We start from the raw sequence: 23,796 nt of genomic DNA, 5'->3' as shown, positions 1-23,796 counted from the left end.
TACATTCTGGTGTTGTAAAGCCAAGAAGGGTTGTGTGCTCTTGAGATTGTCAAGATCAACATTCTTGGTAAGTGTGTGCTGAGCCAAAGGAATTGTGTGTCTTGAGGGGATCAAGGTCACTTCTTTGGTGGTGTGTGTATGTAATCTGGATTTGATTACCTAGTGGATTCCCCAGTGGTTTCTGGGAAACTGGATGTAGCTCTTAGGTTAAGAGTGAACCAGTATAAACTGTTTGTGCATTTCTCTCTTCCTTAATCTCTTTAATTTCAGTTGTTGTTATTTTTACTGGCATAAACAATCGATTGTTTCTGCGAAACAACCGTTTGTTTTTTTGTTGCTTTTCTGTTTTGAGCTTTGTTCTTGGCAAACTGAATTCCTAAATCTAGTTTCTCGCAAAGAATTTCATTCTATCTTAAAAAGTTTGTGAAAACCCCCTTTAAACCATTCACCCCCCCCCCCCCTCTAGTTTAAAAGCCATACATTCTAACAGGTTAAACATCTGGTTGGAAAATACAGTCAAGACCTTAGAAGAAGAGTTAAGCAATTCAAAATTTGATTTTGAAAACCTAGAAATGATTTACCAAAACATTTCTTGTAAGTGTGTGGACTTAAGCTATTGTGAAAGTTATGATACCCTTCAAAAGAAGGTTCACTATCTTTTAAAAACCGTGGACAAGTTTTCCCAAGGCCAATCCAATCTTGAAATTGTTATTGCTTCTCAAAACTGTGATTTTGGCAAGGCTGGACTGGAATTTAATCAACACAGCAAGAACAAACCGTTTTCAAAACTGTGTCGGACGGTCCTCAGACCTCGGCATTGACCGTAGCTATGGTGGGGCCCCGAAGGTTGGGTCCACTGGGAGGCTGGGAGGACAGGCCAGCGTCCCGCGAAACACACGAGTAAGGGTGGCCGAGGACGGGGCGGCATCAAGGTGTAGGGCGTGGAGGCCTCGGACCTCGGTAACCCCGAAACAGTAAAGATGGGTCGAAAAAGGTGGTTTCCAAGCCATACTCCAGTTATCAGTAAGGGAGAGGCCTAGATCACCAGGCGCCCATGCATGGGGTGTGGACATCGTGGGGTGTGGCACGATCAAAGAGCCACTGGAAAGAGATGACTCGTAAAGGTCACGTTCCGTTAGTGGAAAGGCACGTAAGGAGGAGGGATTCTTGGACGCGCGATTGTCGTAGACGTACGAAGACGCTTTAGGTCAACCGGGGGGAACAAAAACCTTTCTCAAGTTTCTTTGAAAAATAAATTGTTGTTTTATCGAAACAACTGGTTAAAATATGCTTTTACTGCATGAAAAGGGGTCACCTTTTTAGATTCTGCAGAGCGAGGAGGTTTTATGTTTCCCATGGTATTTTGAAATGAGTTCCTAAGATTTCTAAGGTTCCTAATGTTCCAGTTAATTCCTATGGACCCAAATTCATAAGGGGACCAAACCTTGCCTCTTGATTTTTCTCTTTGTGAGGTATTCTTGGCAATTAAGGAAACATTGAGATCAAATAAAAGGTGCTCTAGGGAAAACCAACCAAAGTAATGATTGTCCTTATGTTTCAAATAATGCATCTTACATATGTTTTTTTACAAGTCAAAGAGATTCATGACCCATGTAAAGTAAGTTGTATATTCTCATCCTATGTATAGGTCATATTACCAAATGAACATCTAAATGTTTTCTCTTGGTTAAATATGTTTAGGTTATCTCTGCGCAAAGGTATGAACAAATTACATAATGCATTCCTCATCACTTTGGAAGATAATTTGTTTTGGAAAATATTCACTTGTTGTCACAGTAAAACAACCAGTTGAATATACGAAACAACTTGTTGTTTTGCCTCTGACACCTCTTAATAAAGCTGCCATGACTGCTTACGCATGGTTACAATTGTTTCTGCTTTTCAAAACCGATTGTTGGTCAAATATGCAATAAATGTGCTTTAGAATTTGTTCATAAAGGAATATATTACGTTACTTTATTGGAAATTCAAGTTTTCTTATGAATGGTCGAGCATAATTAGTCAAAACTTTTTCTGTTGGGACTGACACACTGTTTGTTTCCCTTTACTAAAGATTATTTTTCTTTGGAAAAACAACTCACTAAAAGCCAATTTATCTTGGTCAGCGATTTCTGCTTATATATGTATGTGATTTCAACTGAATATTTCATAGAAACAACCTATTTTTTTTTTCTAAAACCTCACTTAAAACTGTCTATTTCACTCCATCTTCACACATTCATTTATGCATCATGACCTCTTCATCCCCCTCACCATAAAGAAAGAAATCACATGCTACAAAAGGACTGGACATCTTGAAAATTGGTTTTCGGGTGACAATGAGAAAATTGAAAATTTTATGTATGAGTCAAGTTGAAAAGTCATCTATAACCCAAAGTTGATATCCTTCAACTGGCTAAAGGAGTAGAATCTCAAGGATTTGAGGAAAGACTTGAAAGATCTGAAGCTAAGAAGGTTTCTTGAGATGTCTCAAAACATTTATCCAAATCTTGTGAAGGTATTATACACAAATCTACTTATTGATGGTGAGAACATGTATTCACATGTCAAAGGGGTAGATATGGAGATCACTCTTGTTGTATGGACTGCCATCACGGGACTTAAAAAGGGAACATAGGTATGGTGGAGGGCTTCAATAAAGTGCAATATTATGTGAGCTGCCTAAAAAATCCTCACTTGAAAGTGAAGGGTTTTTCTGTAGGTGCCTTAAAACTGAATGAGAGGATTATTTCCTTCATTGTCTCATGGACGCTAAATCCAAGGGGGTGTAATCATGCTCTCCTCACTGAAGAAGATCTTGTTCTAATCTACTTCATAATGAAGAATATCAAAGTCAATTGGATCCATGTCTTCAAGGAACCTATGCAAAAGTCTATGAGGTTAAGAGATTATCATTTCTCTTATGTTGTTCTTATATCTAAATTTCTTCAATATTTTCAAGTTGACCTTGAGAAAAAATTTGTTGAGGTGGTGAAGCCATCTCATGAAATTAACAACGGTTCTCTTAGCAAGATGGGATTTATCTAGGTTGGTAACAAATGGGTTAGCAAAGAGGGAGAACAGGTGGATCCTTCTTGTGTCGATCAAACTAGAACAAATGATGAACATCAAGTTGCACCAATTGTTGGGAATCATTCTGAACCTTAACAAGATGATCAAGAAACTAAGAATCCAAATGAACAAGTTGCTAATGAAACCTATGGAGTTGGTCCAAGTGCTAGAAATGTAGATGAATATTCTATGCATGCACTTGTGGGCTATGAGCCACCCACTGATCGTGGGATTCCTATGTCACAGTTTGAAAGGTTGATGATCAACTGCATGACAACATGAATAATGATCAAAGGAACCATTATGAGTTATGTGCTGCCAGTATGGCAAATTAAAGTTGTGCAAACCCAACTCTTTGAATTCCAGTATGGCAAGGATGACTGAGAGCTTAAAGTATCACTTTCTGTTTCTTTTTATTCTGTTTTATTTCTTTTCATTTTGTTTATGTTTCTTTTCATTGTGTTTCTATTTCTTTTCATTATGTTTTTGCTTCTTTTCATTCTATTTATGTTTCTTTTCATTCTGTTTTTGTTTCTTTTCATTTTGTTTTATGCTTATCCATTCTTTTTGTCTATTTTTGAAGACAAATAAGGGTTGAAATTATTGGTTCATTTGGTTCTAATTTTGCTACACTATGGTGTTTCTAAAACTGGTTAAATCTGCTACACTATCACACTCTGATACACTAGTTTTTCTATTACACATACACTGGTTCTACTGTTGTGAAACTAGTTTAATCTGGTTTTGAGTGTGCTTGATAAAAGTGTTTTATCCTGCTGCTATACTTTCTTTGTATGGTACATAATTTTGTTTTGCAGGACCTCTCAAGTTCAAAAACTACCACACAAACAAACTAGGTATTTGTCTTCATTAAATAAACGGAGATTGCTCAACAAAATGATTTGATGACTCCAAATCTGTGTGGAAAGCTTGAAGACTTTACTACTTTGTGTGTGTGTTGTCTAGTAGATTTTAACTTGTTAATTCATTCCTTGTATTGATCCAAAGTCACTTGAATTTTTATCTTTTTTGAAAGAAATGTTTTCTTAAAAGCTGAGAAATTTTTATTTAGTTGTTTTTAAAATCAACCTCTTGAAAAAGGTGTTACTCAAGGGATTGAGGCTAAGGCAAGTTTTTCAACCCGTTGAATTATCGAAACAACCTGTTTTTTGACACTTACTGATTTTCAAAATGATTTGGAAATACTTTGTTCTATTTTGTCTTTGCTGTCAAAATGAAACAATCGCTTATTTCGATAAATCAACTAGTTGTTTTTATGAAAACCTTAACAGAAAGTTAATTTCAATATGTTGTTTTTATAACAAAATTATGTTAAGAATTTTAAACTGATTTTAAATGCTTCCAACTGTTTTTGGTTTCTAATCTAACAACTTTGATCACTTGCTTGAGTCTATGTAAAGGTTGTTTGATATTCCTTCGAATACTCTAAGAAAGAGTGATTATTAAAAACGTTTTTCAAAAGATCAAGAGCTTTGGATCATCACTTGTGTGTGGAATAGGATTGGGTGTTTGTATACGTTTGTACTAGAGCTTCGTAAAGTCAAGGTGTATTCTATTTCTCTTCTCTATGAACATTGTATTTTTGTATTTGTGTGTAAGGCAATTTCAAAAAAGTGTTTTCAGAAAATTGTGGTGTTGCCAAAGAGTGGTGTGTGTTCTTGAGGGGTTCAAGATCATCACTCTTGGCGTGTGTTTTGTAATATAGGTTTGATTACATAGTGAATTCTCAGTGGTTAGCTGAAGACTGGATGTAGCTCTTGGTTAGAAGTGAACCAGTATAAAACCTCTTTGTGTGAATATCTTTATCCTTTCTCTTTACATTGTTTTAACTTTGTTCTATATTTTGCTGGTATAAACAACATGTTGTTTCGAGAAAACAACTAGTTGGTTTTCTATAAAGAACTATAAAACATAAATTTTATTAAGTAGAACAAAAAATCGATTGGTTGATTTTTCAGAACTTTTCACTCTACTTCCAATCTTTGCGAAAATCTTTTGAAAACAATTCATCCCCCCTCTTGTTTAGGCGTAAAAACTGATTCTGATAAATTTAATTGGTTATCTTAAGTTGTTAATGAATTATTGTTAGAAGAAATTAAGTTTCAAAAAATACACTATGTTTTAATTTATTATGTTACTATTTAATCAATTAAATTGATGAAAACTTATATCAATAATAAATAGTTGGTTATTTTGATTGTTAATCGATTACTTAGATTATTAATTGGTTATTCTAAAAAGATAATCCATTATTTGACATATAGTCCATTATTTGACAGAATAATCTATTATTTGATAGGATAATCCATTATTTTGATTTTACTTGTTATGGAAATAAAACATGATCAATATAATCGATTATTACTTTAACATAATCAATTCATTCATTTAAAATTAAAACATTTCAAAAACATATTTTTAATAAGGCTATGATTTAATTGATTAGGTACCATGATATTGTGATTACCTTATGTGCAAGACTCACAAACACGCCCATGCAATGAAAGCTTTGAACACACAATACATTTTTATCATCAATATCATCATGACAACCATTATCTATATCGTCTTTAAGATGCGTCACTTGACTCCTCTCTTCAAGTCCAACACAACACTGTACAAAAATTGAGGCGTTTTATGATTGGATAGTGAAAATTGGAGATGGTAAATTATTTTAACCAAATAAAGGATTAGTAGAAATTCATATTCCATTAGAATTTTTTATCTCAAACTTTAATGATCCTATTAAAGCTATTTAGTCATGAGAACATCTAAGATTAATGAAAAACTACTCAAATGAAAACTTTTTGAATTTCAAAACAATCTTAGCCAATAGAATTGATATTGTGATGAGAATAATGATTACGTGTTGTTCTTTATTCTAGGTATGCTATTGACATTAACAATATATTACAAATAATTACTATAAATATATAATTACTATAATATATGAAAAATTGAATGAATTAGTGTAGGATAATAATAAAAAATATCTCAGCTTTGATAACATTGAAAATTGTGAAACATTATCACTTGACACATATGATGTAATTACTCTTCAATTTTTAAATTATTTAAATATATTTAGTTTGCCAAATCATAAGATTAATCTCAAAATTGAGACATCAATCATGCTTTTGAGGAACTTGGATCAAGCTTAGGGTTTGCGTAAGTAGATTAATAGTTATGAGACTGAGAAATCATGTCATTTGGGAAAATATTATTATAGGAAAGAAAAATATTGATGAAGTATATATACTACAAATGTCTATGCGACCATCGCAATCACCGTGACCTTTCAAGTTTATTAGAAGATAATTTCTAGTCATCCTATCCTCTGCCATGACAATAAACAAATTCCAAGACCAATGCTTAACTTCGACCGGATTGTTCTTACCATAACTAGTTTTTAGTCATGGTCAATTGTGTGTTGTAGTTTCTAGAGTTCAATGTAAAGTTGGATTGAATATACTAATAATGATAATAAAAGAAAGGCCTTTGAATGCTATAACTAATGTAGTTTTCAAAGAAATTCTCCAAAATCTATAACAAGTAAGCACTGAAAGGACATGTAATTAATTATTTATATTTACCAAATTATTTAACTTTAGAAAAATGTTTCTTTTCTATGTTTGCTTGAAGATTTATTGAAGATATACTATCATTCACAATAATAGTAAGCAATCATCAATCACTCCATATTAACTTACATATTTGCTTTCTTTATCTTAATTCTTGAGTCAACGATGTGTTTAAAATGTTTCCTAGACTAACATGATCCTTATGTTTAGATCCAGTTTCAAACTATGTTTTATTTCCTAATACTCAGTTTTTTGGATTTATTAGGTCAACAATTTATTTTATATATCATTATTCTATTTTTGCTTATGAGTAATATGTGATAACACAATTGTTCCTTCCTTAATTTTAATTATTTTCTCTCATTATATTCACCTCTTTAGTGGACTCATATGTTTAATTATAGTTTATTTATCTATTTATTTCGATCTAATGGAAGATAGCTTAACAAATAATTCATTTTACTTAAAGCCAAAAAAAGCCTAATAAAATAATTGAACAACATCTTCCAATATCAATGAATTAATTCTGAGTTTAAATTTTGTAACACACAAACACAATACAAATATTGAGAACAAACAACTATACAAAACATCATCTTCTAAACATCTACATTATTACTTCTAACAAATATGTAAATGATTGCATGTTATAAGCTATCATATCAAATCGAGATTAATAAGATTTATTGTAATCTCCCATATAACATTATAATTATTCAACCAAAGTATTGCAGATCCATTATCAGAAAACCATTATTTACTTTGGATACTTTAACTTGAATATTATATTATAACAATCTTCCACAAAATTTCATTAGAAGGAAACCATAAACAAATTTATTCAAATTTGAATCCAATAGAAGGCCGAAAAGAAGATAAATAACTAAATCAAACAAAATTTCAACAAACATCAAGTAAATAAAACCTTGAAGTTGCTCAAAGAAACAATCAACCTTCCTTGACAACACGTTTGTCGTCATATCTTCTGTTAAAAACTTTATCCGTTGTGCAAACACAACTTACATTACATAGTAACTAGAAAGCATTTAAACTCAGCCATTAATGTGCACCCTATTACCCAACACATACCCACATATCAATTGTAAACATGATCATGGGCTTTTATAACTGAACCGCACAAATTTCTTTTTACACCACTGTTTTTTATCCAACTATGTTGTATTTATGTTTACACAATTCATTTTTTTTTTCAATGTTTTCGTATATTTCTATATAATGAAATTTAGAATGTATTTATCAAAGCTCAATGTAATATATATCTCCCGATTGTTCAAAGTTGAATGATTTTGTACAAGCATGTTGTGGATTTAGAATTATACAATGGATTTTGCAAATCATAAGTTTAAACTATAATAACAGTTTCACATGAATAAGTTTAAATGATAAATCCAGATTTTATATTTGACACCTTAAATTATTTCATTTTATCATAACTTTAAGTTTTGTTGTTTGTTATAGATACTGGGTTGTGAAATTTAACTATCATACCTATGGATTATATTTACCATATAGTAACTATTAAATTTCAAGATTATACATAGTGTAACTACAGTAAATATACATTTTTATTCTTCAATCCATTTTATTCATTACTCAAATAATATAATTATGTATATTCATAAGTATGTTTCTATTATTATGTTACGAATTTTACTCTATGTAAGTTTTAACCATAATTGCATATTTTAAATACATAACTTAAATTATGTTACGGATAATGGTATCATTTATTTCACTATTTCTTTATATTAACAAATTCATGATTTAAGTATCATACCTACAGAGTTCTATATAATCAATTTAAATTACTGACATTAAATATATAATTCATTAATATTATTAACATATTTTTATACCAAATCTAAAAATATATTCAATTCATATTTGCTACATTAAAAATGCTGAAGTGATCATTTAATATACATTAAATAACGTATTTTTTCAAATAACAATGTATATATTTGATTAAAATGATTAAAAATGTATTGTATCAAAGATTAAATATTAAATGTTAATGATAAATTAAAATTATGTTCCTAATCAAATCAAAAAAAAAAAAAACGGCCGTGGATATGCACGGTCTCATAGTAGATCTGATACTAAAGATTTGAAAGTGATAATTATAATGTTTGTCCTTATCCAAATACAAGTCCTAATTTGTTGAATGTTTAGTTTCAATAATCGAACAACACTCTCATAGCCAAACTAAACCATCTTCATTCATCCACCTTCCTTCCTCTAAGCTCCTGCAACTCTTTCTTTTTCCATGGCTTTGCATAAGATTCTACAAAGGGGTCGTCCATTCTTCAATCCTTCTCTGCAACTTGCTACTTCCTTTTCACCTTCTTCAGCTTCTCACACATTTCCCACTTGTGGGGATGAATCTCTTCACGTTCGGTAATATTCCCTGTAACCCATTTGCTTGTATTCTCTATTTATGCGGAAATTGTTTCACGAATGATCCTCTCACAGTAAAGTTCAAATTTTGGGTCTTGATATAATTGCTTGGAGTTCGGGCCTCTTGAATCGGAATGAGTTTGCTCTTTCTGGGTTTATTGTGTTAGTGTTAAAAGGGAAACCATTGTTTGATTTTTGCTTTCTGTTTAATAATTCTTATTGAGCTCGACTTGAATATTGTTTGGATGGTGAATGCGTGTAAGTTAAGAAGGCACTACGAAATTTTAGTCCATCTTAATCTATAGAAACTCATATGTTGTAATTTGAAGATATTTTTTGGGTAGAATTAGGAGGGTTGCTGTGTTGTGATTCCTCGCTAGGATTGGAGTATGAACTTTATATGTGAATTGCGATCATCATCTTCTTCTGCATGTTTGTGAATTGTGAGTGTTATGAATATTGATATATGTATTGTGTTTGGTCACTGGGTTACAGAAATTAAGGATAGACGATGACAAGTTGTAGCTTTATACATGAATCATGTTTGAGGATGTTAAAGGTTTAATAAAATATATACTGCAGAAGGAAATGTTAATGTTGTTGATAAATTATTAATGTTCGGGTCAAGTGTAAAATATGTGTGTATACACTGCAGAAAGTCTATACTATTATTATGTATTGTTTGGTTTTACTCCTTGCTGATTTAATCATGTTATTTTGTTAACTTTTGAAGGAAATAATGGTCATTACTTTAGCGATGATCTTTACTTTCCCAATTTTGAATACACTAGGGAAATCACAAACACAAGAGAGGTTAGGAATGAATTTGACAAATACCATATATCTCAATGCCTCAACTGGACTTCAAGGCCAAATTACTGTAGTCATGATTCATGCTATGTGATAAATCGTCATTTTACATCTGATCGCAATGATATATGCACAAAGGGATTCTCAAGCAAGGTGCAGTTGATCTTAAGTATACTATTTTTCCTGTTTGTTATGTATTTTAACTTTAATATGTTGTTAAACAAGGAAGATAACACATGCATACCTTAATACATAATTATAGCTGTTATGTTGAACCTATATATTCTTTTTCATGAAAAATGCTATCCATTATTTGAAATTTTGATTTCATACATTCAACATTGATAAGTAATATGATCGTTTGGTAGTTATATCTAGTTAAGCATTTCCTTTTTTCTTTAACCCTTTTTTTTTTGTTCTGATTGTCTTCTTGTTGGAGAGTATATGACTGACACTACAATGGTTCAGCTTCTTAAAACTATTCCATACTATGTAAAGATAGTGGAGGTTGGTGCAAGGGATGGATTGCAAAATGAGAAGGCTATTATTCCTACTAATGTAAAAGTTGAGTTAATACAACTACTGGTTTCTTCTGGGTTGTCTGTTGTTGAGGCAACAAGTTTTGTCTCACCAAAATGGGTACCCCAGGTGAGTGTATATTATAGAAACAATCATTTGTAATATTCCCCTTAATATTGTCATTTACTCTTTAATATTACACATCTTAATTTTTTGTTTTTGGGACTTTTTTTGAACATATTTACATTTTTTTTATTACATATACTATCTGTTATTTGTCAGTTTAATGTATCCAGAGATCTCGATTAATCTTCCTACATTTCTCTGGTATTTTTTTTTGCTGGGGTATAATGAATGATGGTTCAGCCTTTTCGCTTGATATATGACCTGGTGTGGCGTATTGTGCCTTATTATTGTTTGTTTTAATGTACCTCATCTTTAATATTGTTCTGAAAACATTCAACAATTTGTTTGAAAAGTTGTTGGAAATGGGTGATCACAACGGTCCTGTGTTAGTAGCTTATATCAAATCAGGGAGGGCGTTATATGTTTCTGAATAAATTTATGAATATAAAGTAGGGGAAACGTGTCCCTTCTTTGTCAATTAGTGGTGTCCAACTACTGGATATTTGTTAATGAATGATATTGCCATTAAAATGTGTTTTTTTAGTTGAGATTCTGTCTGCTAAATTTAATTTTTTAGCACTGTTTCTTCAATGTCTCTAAGCATGTGAGTATTAATGACCTTTTAGATACAAGAGCTATTGATTTGCTGGTTCATGGGAAGGAAAATGGACTCTTGTCGATAGAGAGACATGATTTGGATTATATGGTTTGTTTGCCTCATATTTAAAAGAAAAAATATTGGTGCTAGATCATACCCTGAACTCTCTCTCTCTCTCCATGAGTTAAACCATCTGAAGATTTAGACCGTCTAGCCGGATGGACAGTTTGGTGGCCAACAACAATATGTTATTATTATTTTTTAGTTAGTTAGGTTTCTATTTTCAGTTCTAAACTAACTTTATGCCATTCTGTCTCACTTATATATGGGTGACTTGTATACAGTAGAGGGTGACATAATGATCGTATCCGCTGTATCACCAAAATTAAAAATATCATGTATATACAAGTCTTGCTCCATCTCCACTTTGTTTGTGTGTGCGTGTGTTTCTGTTTCTTTCTTTCTCTTTCCTTGTTTGTTGGTTTCAATCTTTTGCATAACAATTGGTTAACGGTGTCATTTTATAAATCTAAATATATGTATATTTATGTATGTGTTTGTAACATTTATGCTCATGCTTGAACGGTTAGCAAGTACTATTACTTTTGGAAAGTTTGGTGAAAATTTTGGAGATCTTACGTCAACTAGGAATTAGGCCAAATTTTAATATATAAGTGGGCTACAATCCTCACGTTACAAGCCAGTTTTGTGAGGTTGAATTAGGCATAAATTCACTAAGATAGTTTTAGAGCCTATCCTAGTCAAGTTCTTTGGGGCTATTATGCCATCGTTATTGTCCTCTTGTTAGACCATCCATAAATATTTAATCCATTCTCGAGATGTTCATTCCTTCAGCATGAAAGGAGTGTATTGGAGATCTCACATCGACTAGAAATTTGGCCAAATTTTAATATATAAGTGGGTGCAATACTCACCTTAGTGGGCCCATAACCTATCCCTGGTCTCAAATTTAGAAAGAATAATATATTTCTTTTGTATTACAATAATGAGGCCAATTAGACCTATGAATACATGAGTCTGTTGGTCATTTTAGGAAATGTAGAGAGCTAATTCTAAGGAAACAAATCCCAGTAATTATGGGATTGATTTTAAATACATAATCTTAGTATTAATGACATGATACTATTGTAATAAAGAATAAAATTATAGGAAGGATAAAATAAAAAGCTTTCTAGAATACATAATAAGCAACACAGTTTTGACAATATCAGTTTTTCGTCAGAAAAAGATTTACTAACTACATATTCTTTCAAATAGTGATTAACTCGACTAAGTTTATGACAAGGAAAAACGTTTTTCTTCAAGCATTTTTTTCATTCATATAGTTGACCGTTCAATTTGCACAAAATATGACTGCTAGCATTTCATATCAGTATCATGTTTGATTTGTGGGTTACATGTATGAGTTGGTGCAATTCAATATCACCATTATGAATTGCATCATTTAGCAATTTTTCTTTTTCTTTTTTGCTTTTCCTTCACGAATTTTGATAAGAAATTGAAAAGTTTAGATAAGTTTACATGGTTAAAATGGAAAGGAACTAAAGGAGCACTAAACCACCCTATTTGATCATTACATTGCTCTGTTTTTTCATTCTTCTGAAATAGGGATTCACATGACTCTGCAACCTTTTTGGTTGTTCCATTGCTTTATTTTCTTTCTTTTTGAAAAAGAGGCTTCACATGATCACATACTTACTCTATTTGCACCTCACTTGGAAGACACAATGAATTGTGACTAATGATTTCATTTGGTTATTTGTGTTATGGTATTTTTATCTTTTAGCTTCCGGACAAATTGTGACTTAGTTGTGACTTTTTTTTAAAGATTTATGGTACAATTGAGATTTTCCAGACAACTTCTGACTTAGTTGAGACTTATTATTTGTTTTTTGAGATAAATGGTTCAATTGAGATTTTCCAGACAAATTGTGTCATAATTCATTATGTTTCTGCTATTTTTCATTATGTTTTTGAGTGCCTTGGTTCTATAAAACATTATTTTCAATTAAAAAATTAGTGCGGAAAATGATGATTTGAATTGCATTTTGATAACCTATTCCCCATTTCAATTCTTCACATGGTCTGTGGCTGAAGGTTGAAGTGTAAGTTATGATTTTTGTTGTGCTTTCAAAATTGCATTTCAATTAAATATCTTTTTTATAAATATTTAATGAATAATGGGATCTCCTGATCAACTCATTTCTCATATTTTCAACTGAATTCAGTTGGCAGATGCAAAGGATGTGTTGGCAGCAATTCAAAATGTTGAAGGTGCTAGGTTTCCTGTCTTGACTCCAAACATTAAAGTAAGTGTTATATTGAACGGTAAAAATATAAATCTTGAATTTGTGGGTGGACATGGTTATCTGAACCCCTCTCATCCAGGGTTTTGAGGCAGCTGTTGCTGCTGGAGCTAAAGAAGTGGCTGTTTTTCCTGCAGCTTCTGAATCATTCTCAAAAGCAAATTTAAATTGTGGCATTGAAGAAAATCTTGCTCGTTGCCGTGATATTGCTTCAGCTGCTGGAAGCCTCTCGATCCCAGTTCGTGGGTATACTTTTCAATTTATACTTGTCAATCTCTATTGTAAATATAGATAAGTTTTTGCATTTTCTGAGACTTCACGTGTATACATTTTCTTATAGTTTAAACAGAAATGATCTTTGAAATATGTGGTCAAATTCTTTTATTGGACACATTCTGATTTGCAGACGCTAAGGGACTTAATATTTTAATAATAATCATTAAGCATGAGTTTTCTGGCTCTAAAATGTTTCCACTTTGACCTGGATTGATAGGGGTCCCTAATGGCTTGGTAATTTACATCTATTAGTGAAAAAAAATAATTCTTGGGCTGAAAAACTACTGCCATGTTGACAGATTCATTTAGCTGTAGGATTTAATTGATTTAGTGGCATCAGATCAAATAATAGGTTTTGATATCTATTTTATTTGAAATTGAAATAGATGCTGATTTGTTTTGTTGATGACAGTATTTGGTATTAGATTGTTGTCCCATAATATCTCGATATTGAACTTACATTTGGTTGGATGAGGGCATAGCTTGAAAGATGATTTAGATTCTATAGAAATGCTTTTGCAGATAGTAGAATGTGTCTTGGACTCCTACTTGTCCTTACAATCTACTATTTTTTCCTTTAAATGATTTGCATAATCTTCAAGCAGTATCATCTTAATCTTTACGTTTAATTCAAAATTCATCATAGTAAATTTTATGACCAGTCATGCGACCAAATGTGTATTTCAGATATATATCATGTGTTGTGGGATGTCCTCTGGAAGGAAATATTGCCCCAGAGAAAGTAGCATATGTGGCAAAATCACTGTATGAGATGGGTTGCGCAGAGATTTCACTGGGTGATACAATTGGTGTAGGCACACCTGGTAAATTTCTTTCGTTGCTGTCTCTTATGTTGTGTAAGCAAGTTTAGCTTTGGTTACAGTGCTCGCTGATGTATCTATCTGACTTGTTAAAGAAGGCCATCAATCTTTTTTATCTGACTTGACTCTTAATGTTGTCTCAACTCTTTAGATGATGGATTGCACATAGATGGTCCTCATTATTAAAAAGTTTGTATAATTTACCTTTTTGGTTCCTACATTAAGGGCCAATAGTCAATTTGGTCTAGTGATTTTAAAAAAAATCAATTTTGTCCCAAGTTTGTTTAAAGAGTATGCAATTTGCTCCTTTATGTTAAATTTGCATGAACGTTGTTAAATGGTGATGATGTGACAAAATAGAGTGGCACATTTATGAATAGATGGACTCCACGTGTAATATGAGTTAAATTTGGAGTCATCTTTCTTTTCCAAAACCTTCAAATTGGATCTAAATCTTTACACAGGCATGGATTGATTCTGCAATTGAGTTCTGCAATTGGTTCTGCAACACCCTTCTCTTCCCCCCTTCCATTCTCCCCCATCAAGCCTCATCTTCACCCTCACTCAAATTCCCTTCTCTTCTTTCAATACGATGAAGGGCTTTGCCTTCCTCTGCACCGCCTGCGCCTTCCAGTTGCGCCATTCTGGTTTGAATTGAGGATTAGCATTTAATTGTTAGTGGGGCAAACAAGAAAATTGAGGAACATTCTTTTGGGTTTATAAAGCATTTTAGGGTTTTTGAGTGGGGGGTATTGCAGAACATTAAGAAATTGATTTGGGGGTATTGTAGAAGAACTTTAATTTTCTGAGTTAGTTTAAGTCCATGTCTCTTCTACTTACTTTTTACATCTCATTGAAATCAGAATGGGGTACAAATAAAGAACACATCAACACCAACTCAATTGCATAACAAATCCTTATCTGGTTAGTTATCTGATTTTGGAAATCCACACCTGCAGCAAGCAATTTGAATGTTTAGGATCTTCTACACCCGTGTAAAGATTTTAGGTTGAAGGTTTTGGAAAAGAAAAATGACTCCAAATTTGACTCTGATTTACACATGGAATCCACCTATTCATAAATGTGTCACTCTATTTGTCACATCATCACACTTTAAGGTCATTCATGCGAATTTTGGAGAAGGGATCAAATTGCATACTTTTTAAAAAAAAAACTTAGGACGAAATTATTTTTTTTAAAAATCACTAGACTAAATTTACTATTGACCTGTGTAGGGATCAAAAAGGTAATTATACCTAAAGAGTTCTATAGTTCCATGAGGTCGCTGTAGATATTTTTTGGAAATAGTTTCCTTTTTTCTTATTCGAGGTGGAATTTATTGAAATGTGGTATTTTCTATAATTGATATAATAAGATATCTAAGGAGATTGGGATCTTTGATGTGAGAAAAAGGACATCTCTCTCTAGAAATGCCATTATCTTAGTTAAATCTCTAGAAATGCCATTATCTTAGTTAAATCTCTAGAAATGCCATTATCTTAGTTAAATCTCTAGAAAAGCCATTATCTCTAAAAGTTAATGGTGCAAGTATGTTTCCTATTAGCTGTAGTATCAAGATGATTAACTGAATGTCTAATTGTCAAAACATAGATGTTTTAGTTATAGAAATAAGGAGGTAATCCGATATAATCACAAATAGATAGATTGTATATGATTATTACGAACATTTATATTTATTTCCATATCATTATCGTAATCAGAGGATATTAAATCTTTTATATCTATTTTATTGATTCCCTTTTGTCAATATAAATAAAGCATCTATGTTGTCTCGGAAACACATGGTTTCACTCCAATGTTTCTCTCTTTCCTAGATTTTAACAATACACACCAAAGCGGCTTTCATTTAGTTCTTTGGTATGATCTATTGTACTTAATTTTGATGGTCCTATATCCTGACTGTTTTGGTTTATCATATTTTCTGAATTTGACTTAGTCTTACTCATCTTTACAGGTACTGTCATTCGGATGCTTGAAGCTGTTGTCGATGTTGTTCCAATTGACATGCTTGCTGTCCATTTTCACGATACTTATGGTCAGGCACTTTCAAATATTTTAATTTCACTTCAGGTAAGCTACATTTTAGGATACTGACATGTTAGTGGGACAGCCTGTAGGATTTTGTATGTTATTACATTTGATCCTCCCTCAATCAGCACAGCAAAATCGACAACTTGGACAATCTTTGTTTAGCTCCTCTGTAAAAATGGTTAACCTGGACTGCACTCTTGGCCCTTGCTATAAATTTGTCATGTTCACATTAAGTTGAATAAATTGGATTAACAACTATGATATAGCCCTGATCGTTTTCTTCTGATAAGCAAGATAATAATTATTTTTGCAGCCTAAAAGTTAACTTTGCATGCTTAAACATGGAGATGCATGTGCAGCTATCTTATTATAGGATGGTAGAAAGAAGTATAACTGAAGATTCACAACTTCTGTGTATCTTCCAAAACAATTCCTATTTGGTTAATTCTGGTCTGGTCATTTATTTACAGATGGGTATCAGCACAGTGGATTCATCTGTTGCTGGTCTTGGAGGTTGTCCATATGCGAAGGGTGCAACTGGGAATGTAGCCACTGAGGATGTCGTATACATGCTGAATGGACTTGGAGTGAAAACAAACGTGGACCTTGGAAAGCTTATGCTTGCTGGGGATTTCATTTGCAGACATTTAGGACGTGCATCTGGTTCCAAAGCAGCTACTGCTTTGAGTAAAGTTACTAGTCATGCCTCCAAACTATGAGTAACTAAAGCTAGTCATGCACCTGCATGATAGGTACATTGTTTGTCCACTGTTGAGTACGCATTATGTAGGTATTTCCTGTCCAGTGGGCCCTGCCAATAGAAAGATAGAGCCAGCAAACACAATGTAAATGAAATGCTGTTCACTTCTGCTTGTTTTCTGAGCCCGTTGAGTCGCTTCGATTATTGAGAGAGACATCACATGTTGAACATAACAAATAATAAAATGTCCGAGTTCAGCTATTGTCATCTTTCACACATTTTTTACAATATAGTAGTTGAAATCATTACTTCTTCTTTTACAATATAGACATTTTTTCTTGCAATTCTTTTTGGAATACATTCCAGGGGCTGTGATCCTAATTTTATTTTGTTGCGTCCTTGATTTGGAAGCTTCTAATGAAGCTTAGGTGGCACTCATCGCAATCTATGATATGATTACATTATGATCAAAGTATATTGGACATGATACATGCAGATACATGTTAATGTATAAAAATTACATACATACATATATATACTTTTTGGACATTACAAAAACAAAATGTCATCATAAATTACTTTTTATCACTTTCTATCTCATGTCTCTTCTGAAATTATCTTTAGTTCATGCATGAATGGAAAGTGCTTCCATGCTTCTACACTATATACACGTTGATATGTCTCGTTATATTGATTTTTCACTATTTTTTTTGTAGTTCTGGATATGTCTCCTGTGCATATCCAAAAATATTGATATCGATTTAATATTTGATACAGATAAGCAAAGCATATTGAAATATAGGTGTTTGATATGTTATAATGAATGGAAGTGAACTTAATGTTTCCAATTTACAATATGAGATCACATCATAAGTTTAAGTTCCTAGTTTTTTGCAGTTGGTCATGGGATGTGGAAGCAAAGAATTATCAGTATCCTGTGTTACTGTGACAGTAAATTGTTTCTTCCTTCCTGTGCATCTGCTTTTACTATTGTGAATATTGTGTTTTTGCAAAAGATGTATTGATGTCATCTGTACACCTTACTTCTGGTGCACATAAAGAATCTCATTAACAGGAGTAACTACTCACAAGTAAAGTACTAAATTAGTAAGTAACAAACTAGAAAGCTGAATATCCCATATCCCATATCTGTCCGAAAAAATCTTAGCCCTCACCCTGCTTTTAAGCAATCCTTTTACAACTGACACAGTAATATCCATTTAAGAGAGATGTTCTGTGTTGTCTGCTTCCTCCTTGATTTTCTCCCAAACAAAGGATCTGTGTACTGTCACAGCTGAAAATTATTAGTAGTTGAGAGTTGTTGATGGCATAAGTCAGGCAGTTATTATTGCACTTTAACATTAACTTCAATTCAATCTATGCTCTTTCATTAAAACCACCTTAAATGCACTCAGGACTCTGTCTCCTTAGTATGTTTGACTTGCTTACATCTCACCCTCACAAACACATGGTACATGGTGAAAAATTATCTGGTGAAGTAAATACCGAATCCAATTATAAAAAGAGAGTTGCTATGGTACTACATGCTTTTTTGGTACAATTGTTGAATCAGTTTGAACAAGGAAAGGAAGAGAGAACGAGGGAAAGAAAGTTTCTCAACATCTGTACCAAAATTCTTAAATTTTTATTAGGGTTCCATAGAATTAATAAAACAAAACTTTACTAATGGAAAAGTATAACAACTTTGGCTAAAATATAAATTTGTTCCCTTTTGAATTTCTAATAACCAACATGTATGGTAATTTTTAATAATAAAATCAGATAATTTGTTTATTGATGAAAAAAGGTTTAAATTACATGATAATAATAAATAAATAATATACACCATGTCTTCCAAATTTTATTTTAAATTTTTAAATTGAATTAAACGAAACCGTATTTAGCTTTAATCAGAATGAGAAAACTAGAAACAAGTTTCTAAACGTTGAATGCAGGTGTATAAATACTTCTGAGTCTTTGGTTTAAAAATAATCATAAATATTACATGTTAATCTTTTTACCAAAACACAAAAGACTCACTCATACACTGTAATTCCAATTCACAAAATCTTTTCTCTTGAAAAATCTATCCCAAACTCACATACACAGCACTCACATTATATGTAATGGTGAATAGTATGTCAGCATCAAACTGTTGTACTATTTCTTTCTAAATGCTCAGAGCTGAGGGATCCAATCTTAGGAAGTGAAATTTATTTTTTGTTAACTTCAATTTCACCATCAAATGAATACCATCCAATTCATTAAACCTTGATATCAGAAATTAAGTAGGTGCACCTAATTCCTCATTTTGTTGAATGTAGCTAGTGAGGAATAACTTTCTTCTGCATATTGTGTGTCCAAGTACTTTCTTGTCCCCAGCAAGAAATCCAGCATGCAAATGCTATAAGGAGAAATTTAAGATCTCATTACTATATTTGTGATATAGACTTGGACCCCTCTCTCATTTCCTCTGGGGCAGTGTATTGGGTAAAAGGGCTAGTCCAATTTCCCCATCCAAGTTCCACTGCTACAAGCATTCAAAAATCTTTGCTCTTGTGTGTCCTAATTGTCCTCAAACATGAGCCACTTTACCCAACTAGCCATAAAAATGAGAGTGAAATTAAACTCTAGATTCAAATGAAATGGAAAATCTCTTGTCCTTCCTGTTCACCATCATCAATGCTTGCTGCTTCATTTCATTAAAGATACTCAAATGAGTCTCTCTTAACGTGAAACCTTACTTTAAATGCCAGCCTTGTCGTGTACATTTATGCGTACTGTGACATTCTGTTGCCCGGAAAATGACTTGACATGCTCGTGAGCTGCTCTTATGATATTGCTTTCCTCACATTTGTTTTTCTTTTCTGTTTTTTTCTTCAACCACACCACTCATTAGCAACGGTTAACCAAATTCTCTTCTTTTCTCAACATTTCAAATCTTTCTCTTGTCCCATGCATCTTCATATGCAGGTCTTATGTAACTTATATAATTCTAGATTTTAAGGCTCCGTTTAAATGTCACAGTTGTTCATTAATGTACCACTTTTAACTAGAGATATTATCATCATATTAACTTTGTAATATTTTATAAATATTAATGAAGATAAAATATATTTACACTTTTGAAAATATTGAATAAATGCTCACTATTTTTTTCTTTAGCCACTAGAAAGATTGATTAGGAAAGGAATAGTAATGTGAGGTGATGACGGAGTAGAATAAAATAATTACTGTCTCAACAACTGGTGCTGGAAATTGACCAGGATTTAATTAAGTGTGCATTAAATGTCAAATTTGGCTGTTTGTGGATTCTCCATAATTCTGATGCAATTGCAGCCAAACAGAAATTGTTCACACTGCACAAAAACAGTTTGAATGATGAAGGACAAAATATCTGCTCTCAAAATAATTGCATGCTCTGTACCCAAAAAAATTATTGTATCCACTGCAATATTGGCAATATTGGCTAGAAGGGTGTCCTTAAAATGTAAACCCTATCACTATTACACTACATATATTTCCTTCCAAACGGTATAAACTGCAATTAATTCTTGACCTTCCTTTGACTACTGGTTTAAGTTAGATTCTAAAAATGTTTTAAACATTAGGGAAATTTGTTAGATTAGGAATATCTTATTTGGTTGAATTGAAGATGATATGAACAGGTAACCAAATAAAAATTAAGGAGTAGCAGAGCAGTAAATATTGACATAGGTATGAGTCAATTAAGTGTATGAACATGAATTCTTTATTTATTTCAGTAAGTGGATATAAGGCTGGCATAGGCAGAATAAAAAACGAAACTAAGGTGGGGCCTGAATCATAATCACCAAAGAGAAATTAAGATGACTGGACGGCTATGGACATTTGATTCTTGCTCAGCTTCATGATTAAAAGTGTTATTGTAGGTTGAAAATTTTTATGCAGATCCATGGCTCAGAATTCATCTCATCACACGGTTCATTTCACAAGAATCACTGTGTATTTATAGGACACCTTTAATTTTTTAACTTTATCGATGAAATTATATGTTGACTAATTTTTGGGCCCCAGTAATACATATCTATATTGCCACAAAACCTGAGAGTATTTATGAAATTAAGGTTTAATTTTTAGCTGCAGGTAAACTTTATGGTGGTGTGGTACGTACCAAACAAGCTATAGAAGTTTACACATTCTGGTCATGTAGAATTAAGATAAATGCAGTGGATCAACCATTAAATTAATTTTTCACAGTGAAGACAGAAAAACAGGATCAGGTTTTACTGTCACCAAGGAAATGGGCATTTGAGCAAAGAGGGTCAAAGTAAAATAGTTGAACTGATGAACAATTGTTAAAACAAGGTGGCATTTTTCACATAGAAAATACAAGATAAACGTATATAAACTGATGAATAATTGTAAAAACAAAGATGGTTTTTACCAAAACTAAAAAGGGTTTTAATTACAATGTAATAAATGTACGTACATAAAGCTATATCACAATATTCATTACTGAATAATGTATTATTATTGTGATTTTACATGCGGGCTAGCCTTACACACTTTCTTCTGTGAGCCAGCAAGAGCTTAGCTAAATAGAGAAAACCTGATGATGTCTGTGAGAATCCTGGAAGCATGCAAACAAACACATCCATCATCATGGCGTTACCTTACCTTACCTAACCAATATTCGCTCCATCGCACCAACAACAAGCACAAAAAATAATAGTTTTCATATATCTGAAAACTCATCATCATCATCATCATATATACCATTTCTCTTCAAAAATAGTTTTAACTATATGTTCTCTCATCATCAACAATATAATCTCAAACCTAAGAATTTTCATATACATCTGTGAACTTACCGAGGGGAAAAGGAAAACACTTATAAAGCACAAAAAATGCTTTGAAAATGTAATAATAATATTAAGAAGGAAAAAAGAGGAAGAGAAAATTAAGAAATAGGATTTCACGACTCGAAACATTGAGGATGTCTCTTCGGGTAACTTATCTGTTGTGTAGAGGATTAGGACCTGTGTACACTTTCCTTTTGTCTGCACCAAAAACTTGGTCTCCCTCTTTGTGTGCACTGTTTCCTTGAAGGTCAGCACCACGGAAGTTAAAGGGTTTGAACTGAGAAGCCGAAGAACCACCTTTGAATCTCTCAAATCTGGCTTTCCCTGCTGCTGCGTGACATGGGGTAGTGCTCAAGAGTAAGAGCAGAAGAAGGAGCAGAAAGAGGATAACAAAGCTCATCTTTTGGTTCTTGCTCTTCACACAAATCATTGCATAGGGGAATATGGCACTACACTCCTTGGTGCTTGGTGGTGTGTGGCTGAGAGATGAAAAACCCTTTTGGCTTTGGTTATGTTATCAAGAAAAGAAGCCTTTTGGTTGGGATTTATCTTTTGTATAGGAGCCTAGGAGTTTGAAGAGTAGGAAAGTCAATGCAAGGAGAGAGCCAACATGCATAGAACTTGCTGCCAGTCTCTTAGAATATAGAAAATGTTTGGTACAAATTTCAGAGCCAAGTTTTTTCTGTTTTTGTTTTTGCTGAGAAAGAAAGAAACACTAAACTCTAGTCTCTAGGCAAAGACAAATACCACACAGCTCAGTGGAGAAATTGCTACAACAGCAAGAGAGAGAGAGAGAGAGAGAGAGAGAAATTGGCTGTGTTTGAGTGGGAGAAAGTGGGAATGAATGAGTAAGAGAAGAAAGACGGGGAGAGATGGGATTTTGAGTTTCTTAAACTCAGACTCATGTGACATGAATCATTTTGTTAATCTACTTTTTAAACAAAAATAAACATATATTTTTATCACATTTTTTTCAAACACATTTTCTACTGTTATTATCAAATTATACCACTCATTTTATTTATAACACTCAATTTAAAGGTTGACTTTTTATCATTTTCATTAGATACTCTCTTGTGTTAATTATTTTTTACAAAAATAACTTTAATCATGATTTTTTTTTTTAAATTTAACCAAGAATAAGTAAAATGCATTGTAATCTAATTTTAACTTTATATGAAGAATATTTTGAAATGTTACTCTGAATATATATTCACATGTATAGCCAATATAATTAAAATGAAAAAAATATTAAAACATTTTTAAAAATAATTATTAGAGTGAATATCAAATATTTTTTTATCTACTAAATTAGTTAATTAAGCCTTTATAAAAACCATTAGATATAGAAAAATTGAGCTGTAAAAAATTGTAATTTTTTAATGAATTTTAAACAACAGGTTGAAAAAGAGGGTGTTATAGAGTAGAGTGCAATCCTAAGATTTTCCCTACTTTTTTTTTTTCAATTGCAATCAATATTCACAGTCCTGAAAGAAGATAACCCAGAAAGGAGTCTTAGTAGCATGCGAAATCCTGATTGAAAATTGATGTGTTCGATCACGCACTGTTATAATTTTCTCTTTTTGTTTTTTCAGAAGCTCATAATAATAAGCCTCTACTTAATTGAAGTG

The 23,796-nt window shown here is 32.3% G+C and overlaps 1 protein-coding gene across 2 annotated transcripts; it reads left to right on the top strand.

Annotated features, from left to right (window-relative positions):
• The first annotated feature begins 8,725 nt into the window (after positions 1-8,725).
• LOC137813952 (uncharacterized) lies at positions 8,726-17,582 on the top strand. Of its 2 annotated transcripts, none has more exons than XM_068616447.1 (8): positions 8,726-9,092; positions 9,884-10,055; positions 10,371-10,550; positions 13,395-13,475; positions 13,555-13,718; positions 14,436-14,572; positions 16,545-16,660; positions 17,092-17,582. In XM_068616447.1, exons 1-8 carry the CDS (start codon positions 8,962-8,964, stop codon positions 17,338-17,340), a joined length of 1,230 nt encoding a protein of 409 aa, XP_068472548.1. In that variant the 5' UTR covers positions 8,726-8,961; the 3' UTR covers positions 17,341-17,582. The 2 variants fall into 2 exon arrangements, with proteins under 2 accessions (XP_068472548.1, XP_068472549.1); XM_068616448.1 differs by having other exon boundaries at positions 8,885-9,092; positions 9,826-10,055.
• The last annotated feature ends 6,214 nt before the right edge of the window (positions 17,583-23,796 follow it).

The sequence above is a fragment of the Phaseolus vulgaris genome, chromosome 1 (assembly GCF_000499845.2).
Source record: "Phaseolus vulgaris cultivar G19833 chromosome 1, P. vulgaris v2.0, whole genome shotgun sequence".
NCBI lineage: Eukaryota > Viridiplantae > Streptophyta > Magnoliopsida > Fabales > Fabaceae > Phaseolus > Phaseolus vulgaris.
This window is presented reverse-complemented; position numbering and strand designations above follow the sequence as displayed.

Coding starts and splice junctions, on each gene's coding strand:
- LOC137813952 (XM_068616447.1), top strand. CDS start 8,962: ATGGCTTTGCATAAGATTCTACAAAGGGGTCGTCCATTCTTCAATCCT. Junction 10,056..10,370: donor CAAAGGGATTCTCAAGCAAG/GTGCAGTTGATC, acceptor ACAATGGTTCAG/CTTCTTAAAACTATTCCATA. Junction 16,661..17,091: donor ATATTTTAATTTCACTTCAG/GTAAGCTACATT, acceptor ATTTATTTACAG/ATGGGTATCAGCACAGTGGA.